A 25,114-nucleotide genomic window follows, 5' to 3' on the forward strand; every position below is an offset into this window, starting at 1 on the left:
ATGTCATGATCCTGGGGTCCTGGGATCTAGCCCACATCCAGCTCCCTGCTCAACAGGGAATCTGCTTCTCTCTGTTTGCCCTGCCCCCTCCCCCCCACCCCTGCTCACTCGTTATTTCTCTCTCTCTCACATGCTCTCTCTCTGTCTGAAGTAAATAAATCAATGAAATCTTTAAAACAACAACAACAGCAACAAGCAAATGTCAGGTAAGTGATGGATACTTGGGAGAAGGTGATGTGCCAGAATGAGGAAGCGACTTCCATTGGGTAGTCAGAAAAAGCATCTTGAATGGCAAGAAGGCAGGCAGAAGGAGCCAGCCAGCCAGCGGCCCTGAGGCAGGGACCAAAAATAGGAGGTGTTTCAGAACTGAAAGAAGGCCACTGATGCTAGATGGTATCAAGAAAGAGGGTGATGAAGTGAGAATGGTAGGGCCCATCCGTAGCCTGGGGTAGGCTACAAAGATGGCTCTCTGTTGAGAGTTTCACGCTGGGAAGATAGGATCTGAGATTAAGAAGCTGGGAGTTTTGTTTGTTTTGTTTTGGCTGGGGGGAAGGGAGCCAGTAGTTTTTTTGGGGGTGGGGTGGATGAAGCTTAAGATGCCCCGTGGACAGCCATTTAGAGATGTCAGGGAACAGTTAGAGTTCCTTAGAAGCTAGCGTCACATTTAGGAGTCCCTGGGTTTTTAAAGTCACAAGACTTTAGGGTTTTTGAGGTCACTGGTGAGAAATAGACTATAAATGCAGAAGGACTGGGCAAGGCTGCCATGTGCAGCCGTGCTCACTGTAAATTGAACATTGGAGTTGAGCATGGCCATGTAGTGGCACTGAGCATGGGCTCCACATCCTACTTACTTTGTCACCCCTGGGGCTGGCTTGGGTCTTCTGTGCCAAAGAACATGGTTAGTTAAGGCTGTGTTTGTGTACAGTTACTAGAACAGAGTTTAAACAAACCTTAGCTTAACTACCTGTATCCTTTAATTACTACACTTCCAGAATATGTCAGATTTAAGATTTTTGTTTCACGATGAAATGATCCCATGGCCTGAATAGTGATGCCTCACTCACCCAGACGTTAGGAATGCATGGGTGGCAACTTCAGTTATCTGAAATGTAGATGAAAATGACTAAAGAAGAATGAATATCTCCTGAACTGACCAAAGTTGATGTCTTAGAGTCCACTCACAGGATTTAGCACTTTACTCATGGGCTGTGTCCTCCCTGATACCTTGTTTATTTTCATTTTAGGAAATTGGAAAGGAAGAGAGAGGAGATTATACCCTTTGATGGGAAGAGTGTCAGCCAATTTGTAGAGAGGTTTTAAAACAGGACTCTGTTCTCTGGCTAAAAGTGACTTCTATTCTTCCTACATGTAAAATGCACCTGTCCTTTCAAGGTCTCCCCAGATCTTATTTATTGTGACCCTGGAGGTCCTACTTGAGGTCCATGTTCTCCTCAAATTAGACTCTTTGGTACTGTTCTTTCCGTTCAACCCCTTGAGTATGGTTCCTCTTGATATGAAGATTTGTGAATTAAAGGAGTGAGAAAGATATACCCACTCCTCTCCCCCACTACTAGTCTACACATCTGGGAGGATAACTGATAGAGACACTTCATTTAAAATGAGGATAACAGGCACATGGCAGTCACTGGTCCATAACAGTTCTGAGATCCAGCCAGGCAGGAGCCGTTTCTTTAATTAGATCTTGGCCTCACTGCCTAGGAGTGTTCCCTGTGATGATTGGCTTGGCTGGGCTTTTGGTTCTGTTCTCTTGAGTTTTCCTTCCCCTTCCATAAAAAGTAGCAGGTGTTAGCAGCTATATAGTGTCCTCAGCCTGCTTTTGCCCAAAGAAGATCAGGGGTCTAGAGGCCTCTTCCCAGCATGTAGTGTTTCTGTCCCTTTTAACCCAAGCTGATTTAATTCTTTTAAAAAACACTGTGGATTTCTTATGAATCAATTTATAATCAGCTCTCTTAGACAAAGGCAACAACCGCAGACTATGAAATAAGTTCTTCTGTACTTTAAATTCTTTGTGAGGCTTTTGGGTACAGGTGCCCTTACGATTCTAAGAGAAACTTTTGCTAGTTTGAAAGAATCGTATTTGATCTTTCTGAGGACTTAATAAAACTTTACAGTTACATCCGTGGTTTCCTGACAGCACTCTAGACTCAGTCTTCACCCAGAAGCCATTTCTTAATTATAGCACTGTTTGCCTCCTGATACATCTAAGGAAGAGAGAGGAGAGAATTTTATTTTTAACCCCAGTTAAGTCCTGGCTTCCTTATATTTAACAGTTCCTTTTCATCTTGTTGCTCTGCTCTTGGATTTTATTGGAGTCAGGAAAAGAAGCTAGTCAGCACTTTGAGTGGTCAGCCTGTACATCTCCTTATCTGGATCCTCCCCTCATTAGGGACATCTTTTATTTTCCATGTTGCCACAGGCAACAGCATTGCTAAACTCTCTGCCTTAGTGAGTAACATCCTCTTTCTTCCTGCTTTCAACAGCTTTCTCTTTGTTCTGCAGGCCCTACCTGCAACCTCCTTGAGGCCCCGAAGCTTTCATTCACACTCTCCTTAAGGTCCTCCCTGCTGCCTCATCCAGAAACACAAGTGGAGAGTGAAAGGAATGAGGCCAGATCCTGCAGGGCCTTAGTAACCAGCATAAGGACTTGAGGTTTTACTTTGGGTTAGAAGAGAAACCAATGGAGGATGTTGAACAGAAGCATGAAGTGATCTGATCTATGTTTTAAAAGAATTCCTTTCAATGCACAGGCAGATGGAGGGATACCATTAAAGGAATTGTTTACAAACTCCAGGTAGACTTCAGTGACCGCTTGGATCTGGAAGTGATGAGAATTTACCTGATTCTGTTTATATTTTCAACATAAAGCCTACAGGATTTGCAGATGAACCAAAGAGATAGATGCTAAAGAGGCTTTGACTGGAGCCAATGGAAGAATGTTGCATCATGCATGGAGATATGGGAGACTGCAGGAGAACAGGTTTTTCTAGGAGGGAGTAGAGTCTTCATTTCGCTTCTGGGCATGCAAAGTTTGAGATTCTAGTGGACATTTAAGTGGAGATGTCAGGTGGGCAGCTGGATTCAGGGGACATTTGTGGTCTGGCCATTATTGGGGACTTGTCAGTACTTAGATGGAATTTAAAGCCATGCATGAGCTTGATGTAAGATCTGAGCCTGGAGCAATCTAGCCTTTCTCCTGCTTACAGAGATAATGAACAACCAGCAAAGGACATTGTGAAGGTGTGTGTGACAGGTAGGGGTCAGAAGAGAAGCCAGAGGAACAGGAACCACATGACCAATGCATTTGAAGAAAGTGGGTAGGGACGCCTCAGTGGCTCAGTTGGTTAAGCAGCTGCCTTCAGCTCAGGTCATGATCCCAGCGTCCTGGCATCGAGTCCCACATCAGGCTCCTTGCTCAGCAGGGAGCCTGCTTCTCCCTCTGCCTCTGCCTGCCATTCTGTCTGCCTGTGCTCTCTCTCCCTCTCTGATAAATAAATAAAATCTTTAAAAAAAAAAAAAAAGAAAGTGGGTAAAGACCCTGCATCCATCACTAGACTTAGCAGTAGGTGGTAGAGTGTGTTCTAAAGTAGGTTCAAGAGGGGAAAGGGTAAATATACTGCGGAATAACTGTTTTCCCCCCAGAGATTTATTTTAAAGTGCAGAAGTGAAATGGGCAGGTATGGGGTTTAAAAAGCTGTTGTTTTTTGGTTGTTTGTTTTTAATTACAGGAGAAGTATAGGCAGGTATTGTGCTAGGAATGATTCTATAGAAAGGGGAACTTTCATTCTGGCTAGACAGCAGAAAGTTGCCAGAAACGTGTTCCTCAATTGATGAGAAGAGATGGGACTCATTGGAACAGGGACCCCCTCATCCACAGTCATAGGAGACAGGACACTTCACAGAGGTAGGCAGGTTTAGTAGAGGTTGTAAGACATGCACATCGTCTTCTGTTGCTTCAGGTCTCCGTGAAATAAGCACGGTCATCAACTGAAAGTGATGGGAATGGAGGAGAAAGTGGGAAGGAGTTACCTAGGCGAGTGAAAGAAAAAAATGTGGTAGGATTCTCAGTGTCCCTTTGGGTTATTGATGATGAGTTTAAAGCCAGCCCATCAAGGGTGGTACACTCTGCATCTCCACTTTTGACCAGCATGGGGAAGGCAGGGAATTGTGGGGTTTTTTCGGTGGCTCTTCTGGAGGGAAGATTGCAGGAGAGAAAGGAGGAAGATGGAAAGTGACAGCTACAGTGGATTGTGAGGGAAGTGGGGAGCTGGGTGGGTGTAGGGACGAGGGACTGAGAAAAGCTGCTAGAATCACTGAATTCTGTGTCCTGGCAGAGTGGGAATTGTAGAGGAAGTGAGGTGAGAAAAGAGGAGTTGGTAGTTGAGGGTGGGAATCTTGAAATTGAGGTCATACATTTATATCTAGACAATGCTCCAGAGAGTGGCTTAACCTGAGGTTAATATGGAAGGGAGTTCAGTTCCTTGGATCTTCTGTTCTGTATTTCTGAGCAAGTTGTTAGTGTTTCAGTTTCCTTATTTGCAAAATGGCAATTCTACTAGTTCCAACTTCATAGAGTTATTCAGAGGATTAAAGGAGTAAATACATGCAAAGTCTTCAGAGGCACTCGGCACATGGTAAGCATTTAATAAGTGTTGGCTGTTATTGTTTCTTCTTCTTCTTCTTCTTCTTTTTTTATCATTATTTCTAGAACTCTTAGATTGGTGCCAGGGTCCATGGAGGAGAACCGAGGACTGGTGGCTGGGGCCAGTGCCCCTTCATGCCGAGCTAGATGGTGGTGCAGTGGTACATTGGAATCTTCTTTAATTGAAAAATGAAGCCCAGTTGTAACCCACCCTCCCTGTACCCCCATGTAGACTGCCCAGTGACAGGCCTTCGGTTTTGTTCCTGCTGTGCATTAGTTCTGTTATGGTGGTTTTACCTGAGGATCTAAAGCTTCCGTGATTCATACCAAGGAGCAAATTAAAACCATGTCCTGTTAATGTTACTTAGAGGTCATGGGATCTGTCAACAGAGGCATTGGGAAAAGCACAAATAACTCTCACTCCAGTCCTGAGTTTCTTGGAACGTATGTGCAAATTATGTTGAGTCCTATAACTCCCTAGGAATGAACTGTAGTTTATTTATTTATTTATTTTATTTTTTTGAGAACTTTGTGGCTCTTTTGTCCCCTCTGGATGATCAATTCTTTTTATACTACTCCCTTATATCAAGAGATAGCTTTTTTTATACTGACAAAAACTATGTGTGCTTTTAAAGCCCTTTTTTGATCTCCAGGAAACGTTATTAAATATCACTGTAGCATTCTTAAATTCTCCAAAGGAGAATCAACATTATAGCCAGTGTGAAATAAGATACAGCAATGCTTTTATGACTTTATGCTGTCCTTGCTTTATCTAAAAAATTTGTGGGGCTTATTGTATTGTTAGAAGTCTAGGACACTCCAAAAGAACAGTTGTCAAATGAAAGGTTGCACTGTGAATTTAATATATATCTTTTGAAGGTTAGGATATTGATTTACTGGACAGTGTTAGAGTTTTAAAATCTAATTCTGAACCTGTTACCTAGGACATTGATGAAACTGAGACATTATCAGCCAGGGTGGCTGAAAGACCCTCAGAGCATTTAGCCAAGACTGTCAGAAGTCAGAAGGAACTTGTGCCTGTCTGTCAGTTCTTCCCAGGGTCCTTAAGTGCTGTTATTAAGATTGACAGGACTGAAGAGGTAGAGACCCCTAACTGCTTGCCTCTTGTACCCTGGCAAAAGGCCAGAGCCAAGGAGGGCTACTGTCTTGATTCCTTAGTGATTGGGTCTTGGGTTGTAGTCTGTTCACATTCTCCTGTGTTAGGAAGCTGTCGGTAGAAATCAGGTTGAGAGAGAAGGCTCCATTTTGGTTAATTGTTATCATCTTACAAAGAAGGATCTAATCTGTCTTGTGCGGTTATACACGTTATAGCATGTAAGTTTGAAATAGCACAGTAGGGGGAATTTAGGGGGAAAAGAGATTGAGAGACTTTTCTAGAGAATGAACTGCTTAAATGTTGAGACAGAATGAGAGACACGAGGCTGTCTCTCCATGTGACTGTCAAGGTAGACAAGATGGCTTCATATGAAAGTACGATTGAGAAAAGCCATTCTGCAGCTCAGCACCATAATGGGCAGGGCTCTGGTCTCCATAGCTCCCTCTCCCCGATCCAGGGCAGATAAAAAGACTGAATGGACCTTTCCTCTTTCTGGAAGTCCTCTATGAATTTGATTTCTTAGCTGAATGTCTGTTAGCTATTGGGCAGCACTGATTCCAATGTAGTACTCAGCTATAAAGGACTTGCAGTATTATGTTCTGTGTTGTCACTTAAAAATGCTTTTAAATTTTAAAAATGCAATTGCTTTATGAGCTGTTGAGTTGATAGACGTCATCTTCATAAGAATTTAAGGCTCTGTTCTCTGTTTCTGTATGTTGGAAAAGTTTTTTACTCATGGCCTGCTGTTTGAAGTTTCTCTGTTCAGTGATTCTTTCCAGCAATCACCCTGCAAAGCTAATGTTTTTAGTCCATCATTTTATTATCTCATATGTAGTCATCTCATACACATTATTCTCTCACTTAGCATATTCTGTTGCAATTCTGTGTCTGTGTCTCCTGACACGGTGTGAGTGCCTCAGGGCTGGGTCTTTGTTTCCTCGTATGCCCCGGGACAGGGTCTGACAGGACATAGAAAGAACCTGTACGGTGGGTATTCCATAAATGTTGAATGAATGATAACCCAGGTTTAGAGCCTAGATACATTCTGGATGTGGGCCTTAAAACTGGGGTATTGTGCCAGGATGCCTGGGTGGCTCATTCAGTTCCACATCTGCCTCTGGCTCAGGTCATGATCCTAAGGTCCTGGGATTGAGGCCGTCCCCCACCCCCTCTTCAGCTTCTTGCTCAGTCGGGAGTCTGCCTCTCCCCACTGCCTAGGAGGGCCTCCCCCTGCTCCTGTGTGGTGAGCATGTTCTCTCTCTCAAATAAATAATTTTTTAAAAAGTGGGGTATTATGTTCTTGGTGAATTTTTTGTGCCCTTTTTATTTTTGGTTGTGGGGTAGCTGCCTGATGTGTTTTGTGGCACTCACACGTGTGCTGTGTTTGATTGCTTGTTGATAATGAGCCGTGACAAGGGCCATCAGAATATGGCTGCTTGGTTCGGTTCCAAGGTTCATTCTCTCCCTTGGTTGAGTGTAAGTGGGTTTTTCATTTTAAGATGTAAGCTTATGAAACCTGGTCACTCATGTTTATTATTTATGTTCTGGGGTATTTATCATTGTCTGACCTCTGTAACCCCCGGTTTCCATTTGGATCAAATGAGATTTGTGCATGGGAAGCACTGGATTGACGCCTCGCATATCTAATGTGACCTGAGCTGATTGAACAGCCTTTGACGATCCTGACTCCCTCTTTGGCTGCAGAATTGTAATTTCTAACTCATCTCAGAATCTTAATTATACTTTTTCACTGCACAAATCTGATTGCTCTCAAGGAAAGAGATTTTTTTTAAAATTATATAGATTATCATTAATGGGAAATTTCCCCCATGTTAACCAGTCTTTATTCCATTTAGTTAAAAGTTTCCTGGTGTTGTTTGTTTGTTTATTTATTTCCTAAGTAGGCTCCACATCCAGTGTGGAGGCCAACATGGGGCTTGAACTCATGACCCTGAGATCAAGACCTGGGTAGAGATCAAGAGTAGGATGCTTTAACCAACTGAGACCCCCAGGCACCTCCCCTGTTTTTTGTTTTTTAATAACTTAACATTCTGGAAGCAAAGCCAAACAAAAGAGGAATTGGTTTAAAGGATCTGTTTGTAAAGTTTGTTTTCTAGGGTTGATGTTAGGAGGAGAGAGGAGGAAGCTGTCTTCTAACTTCTGTGTCTTTTTAGTTTCAAGTTGAGATTAGAAAAAAAGTAGTTAAGACCAGGGGCACATTCCATTCCCTCCTTTCCTGCCCACGCACTTAGTGAGGCTTCATGTGTAGGTGTGATGTAAGGGCTGAAATGAAGGTTTATTTTTATTTTTATTATTTTATTTTTTTTTAAAGATTTTATTTATTTATTTGACAGACAGAGATCACAAGCAGGCAGAGAGGCAGGCAGAGAGAGAGGAGGAAGCAGGCTCCCTGCCGAGCAGAGAGCCCGATGTGGGGCTCGATCCCAGAACCCTGAGATCATGACCTGAGCTGAAGGCAGAGGCTTTAACCCACTGAGCCACCCAGGCGCCCCTGAAGGTTTATTTTTAAAGTGACTGAGTCTGCACCTTTAAAAAATAAGAAATGTTAAGAATTAGAATAATGAACATTGTGTTATAAGTTGCTACACTTATATATATAAGATCTTTACTTTTTTAAAAAGTTGAAAAATAGTTGCTGCATGAGTTGCAAATAGCAAAGATGATATATCCAGGGAGAGTTCATAATGTAACAAAATCTTATAATATGACTATGATGTATATTTAGTGTGAATAATTGTTATATAAATAGGAATAAGTGGTAAGGGGATAGTGTAAGGTCTTATAATCACCCTGTATACTCACTGCTGTTGTTGAACAACAGAGTAAGTACTTCTGCCCTCTGTGAAGGGGCAGGGGAAGGGGAACTGGGCAGGAAGGTTCTCTTGGACTCTTCCTCAACCTTTGGTTCCTGACCCAGAGGTGTCAGGGGAGTATGAATGTTTTCACCATAGCAAGCCCAAGGGGGCTGTGAATAAAGTGGCTCAAGGTGGGCCTTGAGCTGCCTCCTCCCTGCTGTGAGAATTGCCCCTTCTTCATTAAGGAATATGTGAAGATGGAAACTGGTAAGTTTCGCCCTTTGGATTTCTAGCCCTTGTCCCACAAGGCACTGGAATTCCTTCCACGGTGCCCTTTTACGGAATTCTCGATCTGACCCCTCTGCACATCCTTATGTCTCCTTTGCTCTTCCCCCAGATGGAGGAACAGGGCTGAAGGGTTATTGTTCCATGGTGTGTGTGTGTGTGTGTGTGTGTGTGCGCGCGCGCGCGCGCACGCTTTCATTTCACAAAGGTAAGATATAAAGGAAGGGATCTTCCCAGGGCCAAAAATTCTCCCATTACTCTCTGAAGTTCTGTTCCTTAGAGATTAACTTGAATTCATAAATAATACCTTAGACTTTAATAATAATTATCACTAGCATGCATATATAGTATGAACCAGGGACAATTCTAAAGACTTTGTGGGAATTAATTTATTAATCCACACAGTAAGCCTATGACGAAGATTTGGAGAAGTCCAGTAACTTGTTCCAAGTTCCATAGTGATGATGAGGGCAGAGCCAGGACTGAATCCTGCTGGGTCTGCTCTGGGACTCTGACCCTCAGCCACTGCACCGAGTTCCCTTTCCTAGATACTTAATGAGGATTTGATTTAATGTGCTTTCTTCTTCATGTGTTGCAGTGCTGTCTATAAGGGATAGGACAGAAAGTGAAAAGGGTAAAAATGTTGAGGAGGAGAAATGGCCGTAGGGCACTTACAATGGGAACTTTGGAAAGACGTGGGGAGCATTCTATCTAGCCATCATTTTCTTGCTCATCAGCATCTGGATATTAGTGATGTTACAATCAGTATGAGAACTTCACCAAGAACCTACAACAACTGTTGCTCTTCTCTGCTTCTGAATATCAATTTCATTTTTCTTTTAGTATTCTAGCTGCAGAAAGCTCTTGCATATATTTTCTGTGTCTGTGTGATAAATATTTATTATTTAAATGTCATTTAAAATAACACTTTGCAAATATTCTTGACATGAAAGCCAATGAAAAACCAACTAATTTCTATACTTACCTCCTTTTTCCCCCCTCACAGTATTGGCTGGATCCTGCAAAAACCCTTGCTGAACACAAAGAACTGATCAACAGTAGGTATTTGATGTTAATTTTGTTAAGGGGTGCCTTGAAAATGATATTGTGTCCATGATTAGTTGGGTGCAGAAATACACTTTAGTACTACAGGGATGAGTACTAGTACTCCTAAGTATCAGAATATGGAAATGGGTGTTCTGTGCATTGCCAGACTCTTCCTCTAAACTCTGATTAAATTTTAGTTAATAAAGACTTTAAGTGATGGATCTTAATACTGAATTTTGCTTGGCGTATGCCTGCCTTTAACTTGTCAGTGATTTTAAAATTTTTCTTGTCTTTAAAATTTCATCTGAAAAATTTTTTTTTCACCTTAAAAAGGAAAGGCAGAGAGGCATTAATTTGGAAAAAAGTAGACATCCGACCTTCTAAAGGGCTTGAGTTTCTTGGGTTAAGGAGTGGTTTTGTCATTCACACTATTACTTGCTTGGGTCCATCATAAGGAGTGCCCTTGTGTCCTGGAAGATTTCTGTGGCTTCAGAAAGGACCCATCTCTTTTTAGGGGATCCCTTTTGGTTTTATGAATATGAATCTTACTAGGTAACTGAGGGTATAATTAAGGTTATATTGTATAACTTAAATTTCCATAACTCAGGTTTTTCTTTATAGAAGTATATGCATCAATGCACGTGATCCTTAAGTATGCAGAGAGTCCTTTTTTAAAATTATCTTTTTGGGGCACCTGGGTGGCTCAGTGGGTTAAACCTCTGCCTTCAGCCCAGGTCATGATCCTAGGGTCCTGGGACTGAGTCCCCCATCAGGCTCTCTGCTCAGCAGGGAGCCTCCCCCCGCCCCCCCCCCCCCCCCCCCCCGCCGCCCGCCTGCCTCTCTGCCTACTTGCGATCTCTATCAAATAAATAAATAAAATCTTAAAAAATTATCGTTTTAAAAATATGATAAAATATATAACACAACATGTACCATGTTAGCCATTTTTGAGTGGCCCTAAATACATTCATTGTGCAACCATTACCACTACCTCCAAAATTCTTTCACCATCCCAAAGTGAAACTCTGTACTCATTAAACCATTTTGCTTTGCTGTGAAAATTATTTCTGGTAAGATGTAGTAGATTCTTTGGGCCTTCATTACCCTCATCCTGACTCTGTCCTTCACATGTTTGTTGGCTTATTCCCTGTGGTAAAATCGGGCGCTTCATGATCCCCATGGGCAGGAATGTATCTGTGCAGCTGGAAACGAGGAACTGCAGAACTAACAGGAACTCAGCACATCCAGTTTCTCTGAACGTCAGCATCATTTTTGTTTCTCTCTGTTTACCCATGTCTGTGGGGAAACCTCTAGCCACGCACAGAGGTCGACTGGCGGTCTCTGTACTGGAGGCCCCAGTTCTATGGGAGGGTGCATCTGACCAGCCCGGCGAGAGTCCGTGGCTCACTCAGTCTAGTCAGCGGTCTGGGCTTCTTCAGGGTTCTATAAACATAGCTGCTAGGGTGCCAGCCTTCTGGATACGATTGGGTGTCAGTTGCAGAAACAGGCTTGTAGCTGGCCGGTGGGCATTAGAAAGAACCCTCAAAAAATATACCTCAGATATCACCAAGTTCTGTCTCCTCAGCCTACACAGGAGTAAGTCCTAATTCCTAAGGGGTTCATGACTTGCCCTTGGTGAGAAGCTAGTTGGTAGCAGAGGGATGACCAGAGCCCTGGTCTTCTGACTTCTAGCACTTCTGTATTTCTAGTACTCTTCCTGAGTGGGCAGACTGCCTACTGAAGGCCAAGAAGGGGAGGAATGAGGGTACCTGGGATTAGTTATGAATGCAGGTAACTTCTGTGAGGTATCTACATATAAATGGTAGGAGTTCCAATTTAAAAAGTTTCATCCTTCAGGATCTAGAAATTGGTACTTTTCCCAATAATTCAGGTATAGTAATAAATACAGTAAGTCTGTCTTAGCCATTTGAATGAAGTAGTTAAAAAAAATACCAGTTTAAAAATTAGAAAAATGTCAGGAATGATTATTTTAAAACAAACTTACAGGATTTATTTTATTTTATTGTGTTATGTTATGTTAGTCACTGTACAGTATATCATTAGTTTTTGATGTAGTGTTCCATGATTCATTATCTGTGTATAACACCCAGTGCTCCATGCAGTACGTGCCCTACTTAATACCCACCACCAGGCTCACCCATCCTCCCACCCCCTCCTCTCTGAAACCCTCAGTTTGTTCCAAAGAGTCCACAGTCTTTCATGGTTCATCTCCCCCTCCAATTCCCCCCTTTAACATCATTAGCCATCAGGGCAATTCAAATCAAAACCACATTGAGATACCACCTTACACCAGTCAGAACGGCAAAAATTAACAAGGCAGGAAGTAACAAATATTGGAGAGGTTGTGGAGAGAGGGGAACCCTCTTACACTGTTGGTGAGAATGCAAGTTGGTACAGCCACTTTGGAAAACAGTATGGAGTTTCCTCAAAAAGTTAAAAATAGAGCTACCCTGCGACCCAGCAATTGCACTACTGGGTATTTACCCCAAAGATACCAATGTGGTGAAAAGAAGGGGCACATTCACCCCAATGTTCATAGCATCAGTGTCCACAGTAACCAAACTGTGGGAGAAGCTGAGATGCCCTGTAACAGACAAATGGATAAAGAAGATGTAGTTCATATACACAATGGAATATTACTCAGCCATCAGAAAAGATGAATACCCACCATTTGCATCAACATGAAAGGAACTGGAGGGGATTGTTCTAAGTGAAATAAGTCAAGCAGAGAAAGACAGTTATCATATGGTTTTACTTATATGTGGAACATAAGGAATAGCATGGAGGACATTAGGAGAAGGGAAAACTCACAGGATTTTATTTTAAAAAGTTGAGATTTCTAAGTGATGAAGAAAAATATAAATTATTTTATTTGACGTGCATTACTAGTGGTCCTGAGCACATTTGAAGTATTTATTTCTTTGTATGGTTTGAAATATTCTATTTAAATATCTGTAATCTCTAATGAAGCTGCTTTTTAATCCTAAATAAATGTTCTGTCAAAGAATAAAATGCTGATATTGAAGGAAGATGATATAACTAAAGAAAACATTATTTTTATATTTTACCTCATGAAATACTTTGATAATTAATGAAGGAAAATGGTTCTCACATCTCATGTAGATTAGTCAGAAACAGTATCTGTAAAAATGATGGAGTATTTGCCAGTCACCAGGATTCTTATAGGTGGGTCTTAATTTCTTTCTCCTTGAGCTCATGGAAGACTTACTATCATTAGAGGTCTTGAAATTGGTCCTCACAAAAGGTGTTTTAGAGGATTTCTGGTTTTTGGCTTCTGTATTTTTTAGCTAATGTGAAACAATATTAACTTATTAAAGATAGATTCTATTGAAAGACATGGATTCAAGATAATAATTTAGGAATGTGCTTCATCAGCACACTGTTTATTGATAGTCAGTCTTAGAACAGGAAGCCAAAAGATATCTGATCAGGCATAACCTTGCTCCAGAATGTGCATTTCCATAGCCTTACATTGACCTATAAAACAGTGATGGAGATGAAAGTATTTGCTTACATCGGAGGTATTATACTTCTTTTCCTTGAGAGGCTATATGGAAGAGTGGCCAGAAAGCCCCGAACTCTAGGTATTAGCAAATTTGGCGCTCAACCTTGTGATCTTAAGCAAATTGCTTCCCTCCTTGGAGATTGACCTGCCTATTCTATGTTATTGGGTGGTTGTTCAGAATCACATGTTTATAAAATATTGTTATACATTATTAAATGTAGTCAAGTGGTAGTGATGCCTTATATTTAGAACAGAAACCATTGAATATGCAAGTGGGAAATAGATGGCTGATTTGGGCCAAAAGTCTTTGTAGGAGATTTGCCCAAACTGAATTACTTCTGCTTAATGCTCATCACTGAACCCATTTGAAATGGCTAGCCTTGGTCAATAGGGTGTAATCTGTCACATTGCAGACAATAAAAGCAACTCTGGAATCTGGACAAGGCCTTCCTCCCTTTGTGCACTGGCCCCACAGCATGTGAGCTCCTCCTGCCCCTAGATCCCAGCCCCCGTGGCCTGCGGCACAGGCGGTCCCATCTGCTCAGCAGCACAGAGCTTGTTTGACAGAGATAGACCCACAGACCATGGACTTCCTGGCTCTTCTAAATATTTAATAGTCTGTGCCTCCCTGACATCTACGCTCAGGGCTGAAGATGTATTTGGCAGAAAAATAAACACCCTGATTAAGTGATCATAGAAATCAAACGTATGGAATCAACTCTAATGATCAGTTATAACAAAGTTTATTGAAATTTAGTTCTTAGAAAAGCTCTAGCTTAAGGAATGCCTTGTCCAGAAAGGCGCAGATGAGGGGAGAGGAGGCAGGGCCCTGGTGTCCCTTGTCTTTTGCATGCCAGGAACAGGGCTTTGGGGTTCTACAGACATCACATATGTGTGGCATAATAACAATAAATTATAACATAGTTTGTGTATTAAAAATGCATTATGGCTTTATGACCTGTTCTACTTAATTTGCTTCCCCCAACTTCTGAACTTGTCACTTTTTTTAGTCAGTAAAAATGAAAATCGAAAGACGCAGGTTAATTTTTGTCAGTTACAAACTATCATAGAGACTTGGGATAACAAAATGTGAGTGGAAATATTGTAATTGAGTTGTATACTTTGCATCTTTGTGTGTGTGTGTGTGTGTGTGTGTAAGAACTTTTGTTGAAGAAAAAATTAGAAATTATGACCACTGATTAAATATACCAGGTACGAAATCCAGTTTAAAACAGGTTTAAGGGACGCCTGGGTGGCTCAGTTGGTTAAGGGGCTCCCTTCGGCTCAGGTCATGATCCTAGGGTCCTGGGATCAAGTCCCATATCAGGCTCCCTGCTCAACGGAGAGCCTGCTTTTCCCTCTCTTTCTGCCTGCCACTCTGCTTACTTGTGCTCTCTATCTCTCTGTCAAATAAATAAAAAAGATAAAACAGGTGTAATATAAGATCTAGTTACCACACTACTCAGAAGTTTTGGAAGCAGTTTAAGTTAGATTCATACCCTCTGAAATAGAAATATTTCTAGTAAGAGTATAATATGCTGTAATTGGCATCCAAGAGGCTTGTGTCCTCTTGCACAATATGAATGTTTAATTATATTTTAATTTTCCCCATGTAAGTATTATTCCAGGCTTTATTTCATATATATGTTTGGTATTTGTGCATGTCGTTCTTCTATATGTAGTAAATGACTGAGATGGGAATTATCTTCTTAAATATACAAGAGCACATTCTTAGAAAAGTTTAGGAATTATACAAATACTGCCTATAATCCTACCACAGAACCTCCCTGATGATTTTTTTTTCTTAAAAAGGTGAGAGAGATATGTGGAAAGAAAATTACCAGTTTTGCTAAGAGTAGAATGTAAATGTTCTCACACACACACAAAGTAAAATATGTGAGGGATGAATGTGTTAATTAACTTGATAAGGGGAATCCTTTCATAATGTATACATACACCAAATCATCACATTACACACTTTAAATGTATTACAATGTAATTTGTCAGTTATACCTCATTAAAGCTGGGGAAAAACTTTCCAATTCTTCTTCCCCAAATTTGCCATGTTAGTTATTTTTTGTGTGTTCTTCTGGGGGTGGGGGGAAACATATTTTATAAAAAGACATTTAAAAAAAAATTATTTATTTATTTGACAGAGATAGAGAGAGAGAGATCACAGGCAGGGGGGCGGGAAGCAGGCTCCCCGCTGAGCAGAGAGCCCGATGTGGGGCTCAAACCCAGGACTCCGGGATCATGACCTGATCTGATCCCTTTTGTAAAAAAGAAAGTTATCCATTAAAATATGTTTCCCGGGGCACCTGGGTGGCTCAGAAGCCACCTGATCTCAGAAGCCTCTGAGCCACCCAGGTGCCCCGGGGAAACACATTTTAATAGATAACTTTCTTTTTCACAAAAGGGATCAGATCTCTGCCATCAGACGTAGGTTGGTAGTCTTTCCCAGTCAGCATATAGAGTTCTCCCTCTCCCTCTACCAATTTAAGCAGTGGTATGTACCATATATATGTACCATGGTTGACTTAAATGGTCCACCTGTTAGTAAGCATTTAAGTATCTATCTTTTGGTATCAGCTTTTGTTGGATATTTTTTGTACTTTTTGCAATAGTTAGTAGTAGGTGGGTGGTTTTAAAAAACCATTTGTTTTATCATTAATTTTTCTTCATTGTGAAAAAATAAATTGTAGAAAATGGGAAAAATGGGAAAATTGTCCCATTTAGGATAGAAAATGGGAAAAATGGGAAAATTATCAATAATTAATAATAAAAATTGTGCGCAGCCTCCCTAACTAGGTATAAGAACTGGCAACATCTAAAATATTTGATCTCTTTTGTCCTCTGTTTGTGGACACATAGACCTATACCTACGTAGATACCTGCAGAGTTGAAGTTCTACTGTTATAAAACTTTCAATCCTTTTTTTTAATTTTACACTTTCTTGTGTGTTTAGAAGTTCTTAGTAAACAACTTTATTGAGGGGGTACCTGAGTGGCATAGGTGGTTAGGCGCAAACTCTTGGTTTTGTCTTAGATCATTATCTTGGGGTCATGAGATCAAGCCCTGTTTTGGGCTCCACACTCAGCATGATGTCTGTCTGAGGTTCTGTCTCCTGCTCCTGCCCCCACCCCCAGCCCTGGCATGATCCTGCCAAATAAATAAATAAATAAATAAATCTTTCAGAAACAGCAACAAAGAACTTTATTGAGATGCCTTTAGCATATAAAATCATATGAATTAAAGGTGCGTGGGGTACCTGGGTGGCTCAGTGGGTTAAAGCCTCTGCCTTCGGCTCAGGTCACGATCCCAGCGTCCTGGGATCGAGCCCCACCCACGTCGGGCTATCTGCTCAACAGGGAGCCTGCTTCCCCTCCTCTCTATCTACCTGCCTCTCTGCCTACTTGAGATCTCTGCCTGTCAAATAAATAAATAAAATCTTTTTTTAAAAAAAGATGCAGAACTTGATGTTTCAATATATGTATATAGTGTGAAAAGATCACCACTGTCAAGTTAGATAACTTTTCTGTCACCTCTGCACAATTGAGTGTGTGTGTGTGTGTGTGTGTGTGTGAATTGAGTATATTTAAGATCTAACTTCTTAGCAAATTTCAAGTATACAATACAGTATCATTAACTATAGTCACCATGCTGTACATTAGATCCTCAGAAGTCATTCATCTTGCCTAACTGACACTTTGTAACCTTTGGACAGCATCTCATTCTCCTACCACTTCCCCTGGCAACCACCATTCTACACTGCATCTATGTATGTGACTATTTTAGGTTGCACATGTAAGTGAGATCAGGCATTATTTGTTATTTGTGCATCTGGTTTATTTCATTTTGCATAGTGTTCTCCAGTTTCATCCATGTCATTTCAAATGGGAAGATTTTCTTTTTTTTTAATGACTGAATAATATTTTATTGTGTGTATGTTATTTGTGATATATATATATATATAAAACACATATACAATATATGTGTGTTATATGTGATACACACACACATGTGTGTGTGTATATGTATATATTCCCTTAGTTCACTGATGGATGCTTGGGTTGCTTCTATATCTTGGTTGTTGTGATTAGTGCTGTAGTGAACATGGGAGTGCGGTTATATCCTTGAAATCCTGATTTCATTTCCTTTGGATAAATACCCAGTAGTGGAATTGCAGGATCATATGGTAGTTCTATTTTTAATTTTTGGGAGATTTCTGTACTGTTTTCCATAATGGCTGGACCAATTTATGTCCCTGGCAACAGTATACAAGGGTTTATCCTCACCAACACTTTTGTCTTACTGCTAATAGCCATTCGTAAAGGTGTCAGGTGATACCTCATGGTTTCGATTTGCCTTTCCCCCATAATTAGTGTTGAATATCTTTTCATGTGCCCGTTAGACATTTATATGTCTGCTTTGAAAAAATGTGTATTTTAGTCCTTTGTCCATTTTTAAATTGGGTTGTTTGTTTTATGCTGTTGAGTTGTAGAAGTTCCTCATATATTTGGGATATTAACCTCTTATCCAATATATAGTTTACAGATATTTTTGGTGAGTGTAATTTTTAATAATTGTATAATATTACACTTATACTTTGACTAATTTATAACATGAAATTTAATTTCTATTTCTTATTTTAGCTGGACCTCCATATACTTTATATTTTGGTATTAAATTCTATGCTGAAGATCCATGTAAGCTTAAAGAAGAAATAACCAGGTATAGTATTGACTTTGCTTTAGAACAATACATGTATGGCATATACATATTTAATACAAATTGGAGTCAAACATTTAGATGGGTGTCCACCTTGTTTTGTAATGCATCTCCACTGAGAGTTAAATTTAAGCCAGCGTTGCATGAGGCAGATCAGTGTCTGATGATAGATGTGTGTGAACAATGGCATGAACACAGGTGACATGATGATAGATTTTGCATCTGCTATGAGGGGGTATTTCTGTATCATTATTGTGAAGGCTGCATTCAGCTTTTGTAGTCATGTGAAAGTAGCCGTTTGAACTGCGTAAAAGAAGGATATTTTAATGCTTGGTTTACATACGTAAATGCCAATTTGAAGAGCCAGTTACTACTCTTTAATTGGTTGTAGCTTAAATATCAGTTGTCCAGAGCTTTCATTCACCTCTATAGGAAATGAAAAGATACTTGCTTCTAGTGTAAGGGAGAGAAAAACAACAACTACAACAACCTTTTTTCAGTGTATTCCTTTACCTTTGTCATCAAGTACTTTATTTCATTTAAGGCGCAGTTTCCATTTGGTGTTGGTTATATTGTTAAGAGAGTCCACGTCTACATTTGCAAGTGGCTTTACAGAGCAGGCAGCAGTGTTAGGTTTTCACTTAATTCCACTGGTGACCTGTCAGCACGTGGGAACAAACACAAGCATTTTCTCTGACTCAACTCCAAGTGGTCAGTTTTCCAAGTGAGCTCCTATCATTGGCTCAAGTAAAGCCGAATGCATTATTCCAAGCATTGGGAATCACGTCTTTGATAACTAAGGCAGTCTCTGGTTTTGTTCCTGTTGTATTCTTTCATCTTTTCCCTTTGACTCTTTTGTCTCAATTCTGGATTGCACAGAGAAGGGTGAGGAGAGAGGAGGCTAAGTGAGCCTTCCCTGTTCCTCTCTGGAGTGTGATAATTAGGCCTCACTTTGAGAACCGGGATGAGCTGCATTCCCATTTTCCATCGCCAGCCACCTCATTACTGACAACTTTAAAAAGGGGGCTGTCCCGGGAGGCTTCCTAGGAGCACACCTCTATGGGGGAAAGGCCATTGTGTTGGGAAGAGGTTAAGGAGAGTGATCATATTTACATTAGAGCTTCATGAATAGTCTTTTCGGTAGAGGGGTTTCTGAATTGTGGGCTCATGGGGAAACTGAGTCTACGTGGTTCAAAAAAGCCCTCTCTAGCTGTAACACATTAGGAAATTGCAAGGAAATAACATTTTATGAAAATACAAGGAAAGTTTCATTTTGAGGTTGTCAGTAGCCTGCGTGTCTTACATTCCTTAGCTGTAAATTCGGAGATACACCTATCCCATCAGATTTTGTAAGGACTGAAGGGTGTGCTACTAATGTCAACCTTGTGTCGCCTGTTGGTTTTGGGTCAGGAGTGCTTGATAATATTTTGTCCTCTCCTTGCTTGGGCAGTTCAGCAGAGTTACATCTTAAATGAGGGTTAGGTTCCAAATGACACACAATTTACTCTTAGTAGGGTGGGAAATGAGTGTTTTATGATGCATTATTTTAAATCTGTTCACAAAATATTAATGAACAGAAATTTCCCATCAGAACCTACTACCAGCTCCTTAACAGAATGCACAGATATGTGTGTGATGTACAACCCGAGAGCATATTTGTTTTAACCTGCTTTTCCTCAAATATTAGACCAAATCATGTAGTTAAGAACCAGATTACATTGTTGACTTCCATCTGGTGGCCATGATCTGTAATCAATTATTTTTGTGGCCCAAAACATATAGTTGAATATAGGTAAGTTAAATGTCCGTTTGATCTGATATCACTGAATAGTTACTTTTAGTGTATTCTGAAGGTAAAGTCATTAATTTGCTTGCATATGTTAATTTAAATGGGTAGGCATAATGAACCTCAGAAAGGGAGCCAGTTACATGAGATTATTTTGACAAAAGCAGATGCTAAAACCCAAACCCCAAACCTCCCAGTATATGCTTTTAAAGGAAAAATATACTTAGGCCAGCATTTGCAAGTTGAACATTTATCTGGCTTCAGTTCTTTGGAAAGTTGTCCTAGCCTGTTCTGTATTGGTTCTTGGGTGGTTCATAAGTTTTAATATGAAAAATAATGCTATAGTAAACAGGCTTATGACTGTTCTTCCATAGATGTAGGCTTGGGGGGGGGCGTTTGATAATCATACCATTTCTTACCTATTGTGCAGACCTCTTTCACCGTCTAACCCATCTGTTTTACTCCTGTGTGGTACTCCTTAACTTACTTAACCATGCCCTTGGGGATGGCTTTCTAGTTTGTTTCTTTTTTTAAAACTACAAATAAAGCTAGCATTGAATCTTCTCAAGTAAGTATTCATCATACTAGATGCAGCATTCCAGAAGAGTGTTTATTCAGGAAAAAATACTAAAGGTGAATGCGATACACAGGAAAATAAGGTTCCAGACCCTGAGAAAATGGAAGTGAATAGAATCATATCAACTTAGAGTAGTTGCTAAGTACTCTAAAAAGTTGTCTGAAATGAACAAAATTGGGAGACTGTGAGGAAGACTCCTCACTTAGAATTCATGTACCCTGACCTGTACCTTTTATAGAACATTCCTAATGTTACCGCTAGCTTCCTTGTAAACATTTTTAAGATAGGAAACCTTATTGCCTAGCAAAGTGATAGGAAATTCAGTGAGAAATCCCTATAGCTTTTCTCACTGGCACCAGATGTTCTTTCTGGTAGAATAAATCTAATGTCTCTTCTCCTTCCAGCCCTCTATTCTGCTTCACTTATAGCTCTGTATTCTCTGCACTGTTGATAAGCATAGCACACATACTTTTAAGAAGACAGGCTTTGGAGGGGTGCCTGGGTGGCTCAGTCAGTTAAGCATTCCACTTTTGATTTTGGCTCAGGTCATGATCTCAGGGTCCTGGGATTGAGCCCTGTTTCCGGACTCCCCACTCAGCAGAAGTGTGTTTGTCTCCCTCTCCTTCTGCTCCTTCCCCTGTTTATGCTCTCTCTCCTCTCTCTGAAAAATAATGATAAGTATTTCATATTTTCAAATTACTGATTCAAAAATAAGGGAGGAAAAGACCTGTGATGGGTCTTCCAGTTTAAAGTCAATCCACAAATCACCACTTTCTGGGTGTAGTTGTTCATTTAATTATGACTGTCCTCCTACGACTGTCCTTTTGCCTACATTTCTTGAATTTGTTCTTAAGGACAGAATTCACTCGCCTACCTTCATTTAATAACCACATGAAGCATTGCCTTCCTGTGGTCGCAGTACTAAGGTGACCAAAGAGGATTTCAGTCTTCCAGAAAGGAAGGATAGAGGGACTGCCCATTCTGTGGACACTGTCCTATCTGTGATGTCATTGAAATCTTTCTGAATTTCTAAGGGTCTAAGAACACTTTTTAAAAAAAGAATATTCCAAATGACATGTTCATAATGGATTCTTTTTAGTTTCTAAAAGATACCTTAAAAATGGGTATTTGCTTTTTATTTTGTTTTGTAATGTTTTATAGTTTTTTTTTTTTTTTGGCGGTGGGGCGTGGGGGACTGACCTTAAGCTTATCAATTATTTTTAAAATCTTATTATTTTAATATGGCAATCTCTATTTTTCATTTTGCGAAGATTAGCTTGTTTTAGCTTCTTTACCAGCTGAGTGACCTGCTGTTCCAAGTTTACGTCCAGAGTTCCTGTCTCCTGTCAGTGAAGAGCATATGGTTCTCAGTACAGTAGAGTTGGGACAAGGGTCATGTTCCAGTGTAGATGCAAGAGAAATTTGTGAACTTTAGAGGACTATCCAAATGGAAGGTGATATTATTGCTATTTGTTCCTCTATTTTAATCATTCATTTTAAGTTGTTGAGGTGAGAGTGTCATTCCTGGTTTTGTCACGTTTTCTTGAAAATTCGTGTGTGCTTGCTCTACTGTTTTTCTCCTTAAGCCATATACACCATTTCCCTCTGTCCCTGACATTTAAGCCTTGTTTAAAAGGCTGGGCTCCTGTCATGTGCAAGGCTCCCTCTGTGTAGGAGGCAGAAAACAATCCTGCCTTCCGTGAAGGTAGCTACTCTCCCCTCAGCTGCTTCACTGTCAAATTCAGCCAGCACTGATTTCAGACTTCTGCTTGTCCCCACCGTGCTCAGTTTCCTCACCAGGGTCTCAGTCACTGGCAGGTACATTTTAGGTGTATTGGTGGAAGCATGTCTTTGGCCTCTGAGTCTCAGGGAACCTTCTTTTTGGGTTCCAGAAAGAATGGGGTCTCTCTGCCCCATCCTTAAGCTAACCTCCCTTGCCATTCTTCTTGCCTCTGATACTTGTTAAATTGTTAATGGCATTCAACAGCCTGTACATGCTTGGTGTCAACTCAGCCCTTTTCAGTGAACATCAGCTAAACAGAAAACTGTGAAGCCAATATGTCAAGCCCTTAACTTGTATTGTACTGGTTGTAGTGTTGTGGTAAGTGTGGACAGGGTGGAAGATCCAGCTTTTTTTTTTTTTTTTTAAGATTTTTTTTTTTTTAAAGATTTTATTTATTTATTTGACAGACAGAGATCACAAGTAGGCAGAGAGGCAGGCAGAGAGAGAGGGGGAAGCAGGCTCCCTGCTGAGCAGAGAGCCCGATGTGGGGCTCGATCCCAGGACCCTGAGATCATGACCTGAGCTGAAGGCAGAGGCTTTAAGCCACTGAGCCACCCAGGTGCCCCAAGATCCAGCTCTTTTACCCCAGGGCTCATGATCCTAGCTTGGGAGACAGTGCGTATACACCAGAATATTAATTTACATACAGAGGTGCCTAGGGGTGCCTGGGTGACTCGGTTAAGTATCTGACTCTCTCTTTTTTTTTTTTAAATTTTTTTTTTTTTAAGATTTTCTTTATTTATTTGGGATTAGCACACTCCCCATGGAGCTGGGAGCCCAATGTGGGACTTGATCCAGGGGCTCTGGGACCATGACCTGAGCCAAAGGCAGTCGCTGAACCAACTGAGCCATCCAGGCACCCAAGCATCTGATTCTCGATTTCAGTTCAGGTCATGATCTCATCGTTGTAAAATCCAGTCCCACATGGGGCTCCATGCTGGGTGTGGACTCTACTTAAGATCCTTTCTCTGCCTCTGTCCCCCCACCACTCATATGCTTGTGCTCTCTCTCTTAAAAAAAAGAAAAGATAAATAATACTTTATGATGCCTCGGTTTTGTACCAGATGAGTCTGGAAAGCTTCCTTATTAAGTGGATCATCTTTAGTGAGCATTTTCTTTTTATGCAGTAGGGTTACAATATAACCAGGGTCACACTGTAATTGATTGTCCAAACTCTGACGCTTTGGAGAATGACAAGGAGAGTTGTTAATTGTTAGGTATGTATAATAGTAATAAATAAGAACTGTCCTAGGCAAACTGGGATGTAGGTTCCTCCTAATTAAAACCAGAGGTAAACAAGGACTCAAGCATCCAATCATGGCCTTAATCAGAGTGACAGAGGGAAAGCTCAACAACTCTAAATCTGTAATTTAAGTAAAATGCTAAATTGTACCCTAAGTCGCATAAAATAGACAAAATAAGTTACATCCTGTTAGTTAAAAATAGTCCCTGACATAATGATAAAGTATTTGTTTAGCATATGAAAATATGATTTTATTATATCATAAATTTGTCATATAAAAAAAAACTAATATGATGCTTGCTGTGATAAAATTAATCAAATTCTTAATTAAAAATACTGTACTTGGGGTGCCTGGGTGGCTCAGTGGGTTAAGCCACTGCCTTCGGCTCAGGTCATGATCTCAGGGTCCTGGGATCGAGCCCCACGTCCAGCTCTCTGCTCAGCGGGGAGCCTGCTTCTCTCTGCCTCTCTGCCTGCTTGTGATCTCTCTGTCAAATAAATTTTAAAAAATCTAAAAAAAAAAAAAATGTACTTATCTTGATTTTAGTGTTTTTTTTTTTAATGTGATGACTTAAAGATCTGTGGTATCTTTAAAAGATATGCTATCCAGGGAACTTTGAACAGATTCCTTTTTTCTTTCTCTTTGTGAATTTCTCAAAGACGGCAAAGAATGTTAAGTTTTTTCCATTGTAGCCATCTCTCTCCCTGCTCATTTGTATATCCATCCAAGACAACAACTATTTATTGAGCAGTTACTATGTGCCAGACCTATATACTGAGATTATAGTCCCTGATGGGATAGGGTCCCTGTTTCTTTGTATCTGTTTGTCTTTCTCTGTTTCAGCTCTATCTTTGTTTTTTCATCTCCCTCTGATTTTTTTTTTTCCCTTTGCCTTTGAAGCAAACTCTTGTGGGATTATGTCCCTCTGTTTCTGTGTTTGGCAAGCGATTTGACTGTTCAGTCAGATGTTATAAAAGTCTTAATAGAGCAAGACAAATATGCATCTGTGACCCATTTCCTTAAAAAAAAAAATACACTTCAGGAAAAGAAATTCCAGGTTAATAATAGAGAAAGAGAATGTAGCTAAATGGAAGTTTCCAGCAAGCATTAGTAATTCTAGCAAAATGTCTGTTCAGTTTATAAGCTGTTGCATTTACAATTCTGCTAATAATGCTTTGCTTTACTCTGCTTTTCTCCTCTTCAAGAGGAGGACAGATGATTATAACAAAGTGGATTTGATATCCAAGATGAGCATTCAGGGCATGGTGAGTAGTTAAGCAGGTTACTAGAAAAGTGAATGCAAGTTAGGGAGTGGGGGTGGTCATTGGTTAATGGCAAGAGATTTGGCTCAAGAAGCAAAAGTCTTATAAGCCTTTTCCTTTTTCTCTCCCCCTCCCCGCCCCCGTCCACCCCCTGCTGTTTGTAGTTTGTTTTACCCTTGGTGCACAGGGTTATAGGGTGTCAGGAAGGCTTGAATGTGATTTGGAGAGTAGAGAGTGGTTCTCTCAACTTACTTTTTGGTGT

The 25,114-nt window shown here is 40.5% G+C and overlaps 1 protein-coding gene across 1 annotated transcript in view; it reads left to right on the top strand.

Annotated features, from left to right (window-relative positions):
- Positions 1–25,114, top strand: part of EPB41L4A (erythrocyte membrane protein band 4.1 like 4A) — a 255,162-nt gene that overhangs the window by 120,590 nt on the left and 109,458 nt on the right. Inside the window, exons 3-4 of the mRNA XM_032335554.1 lie at positions 9,885–9,936; positions 18,125–18,203. Of these exons, the coding sequence (XP_032191445.1) occupies positions 9,885–9,936; positions 18,125–18,203 (131 nt within the window). The remainder of the gene's footprint in view (positions 1–9,884; positions 9,937–18,124; positions 18,204–25,114) is intronic.

The sequence above is a fragment of the Mustela erminea genome, chromosome 3 (assembly GCF_009829155.1).
Source record: "Mustela erminea isolate mMusErm1 chromosome 3, mMusErm1.Pri, whole genome shotgun sequence".
Classification (NCBI taxonomy): domain Eukaryota; kingdom Metazoa; phylum Chordata; class Mammalia; order Carnivora; family Mustelidae; genus Mustela; species Mustela erminea.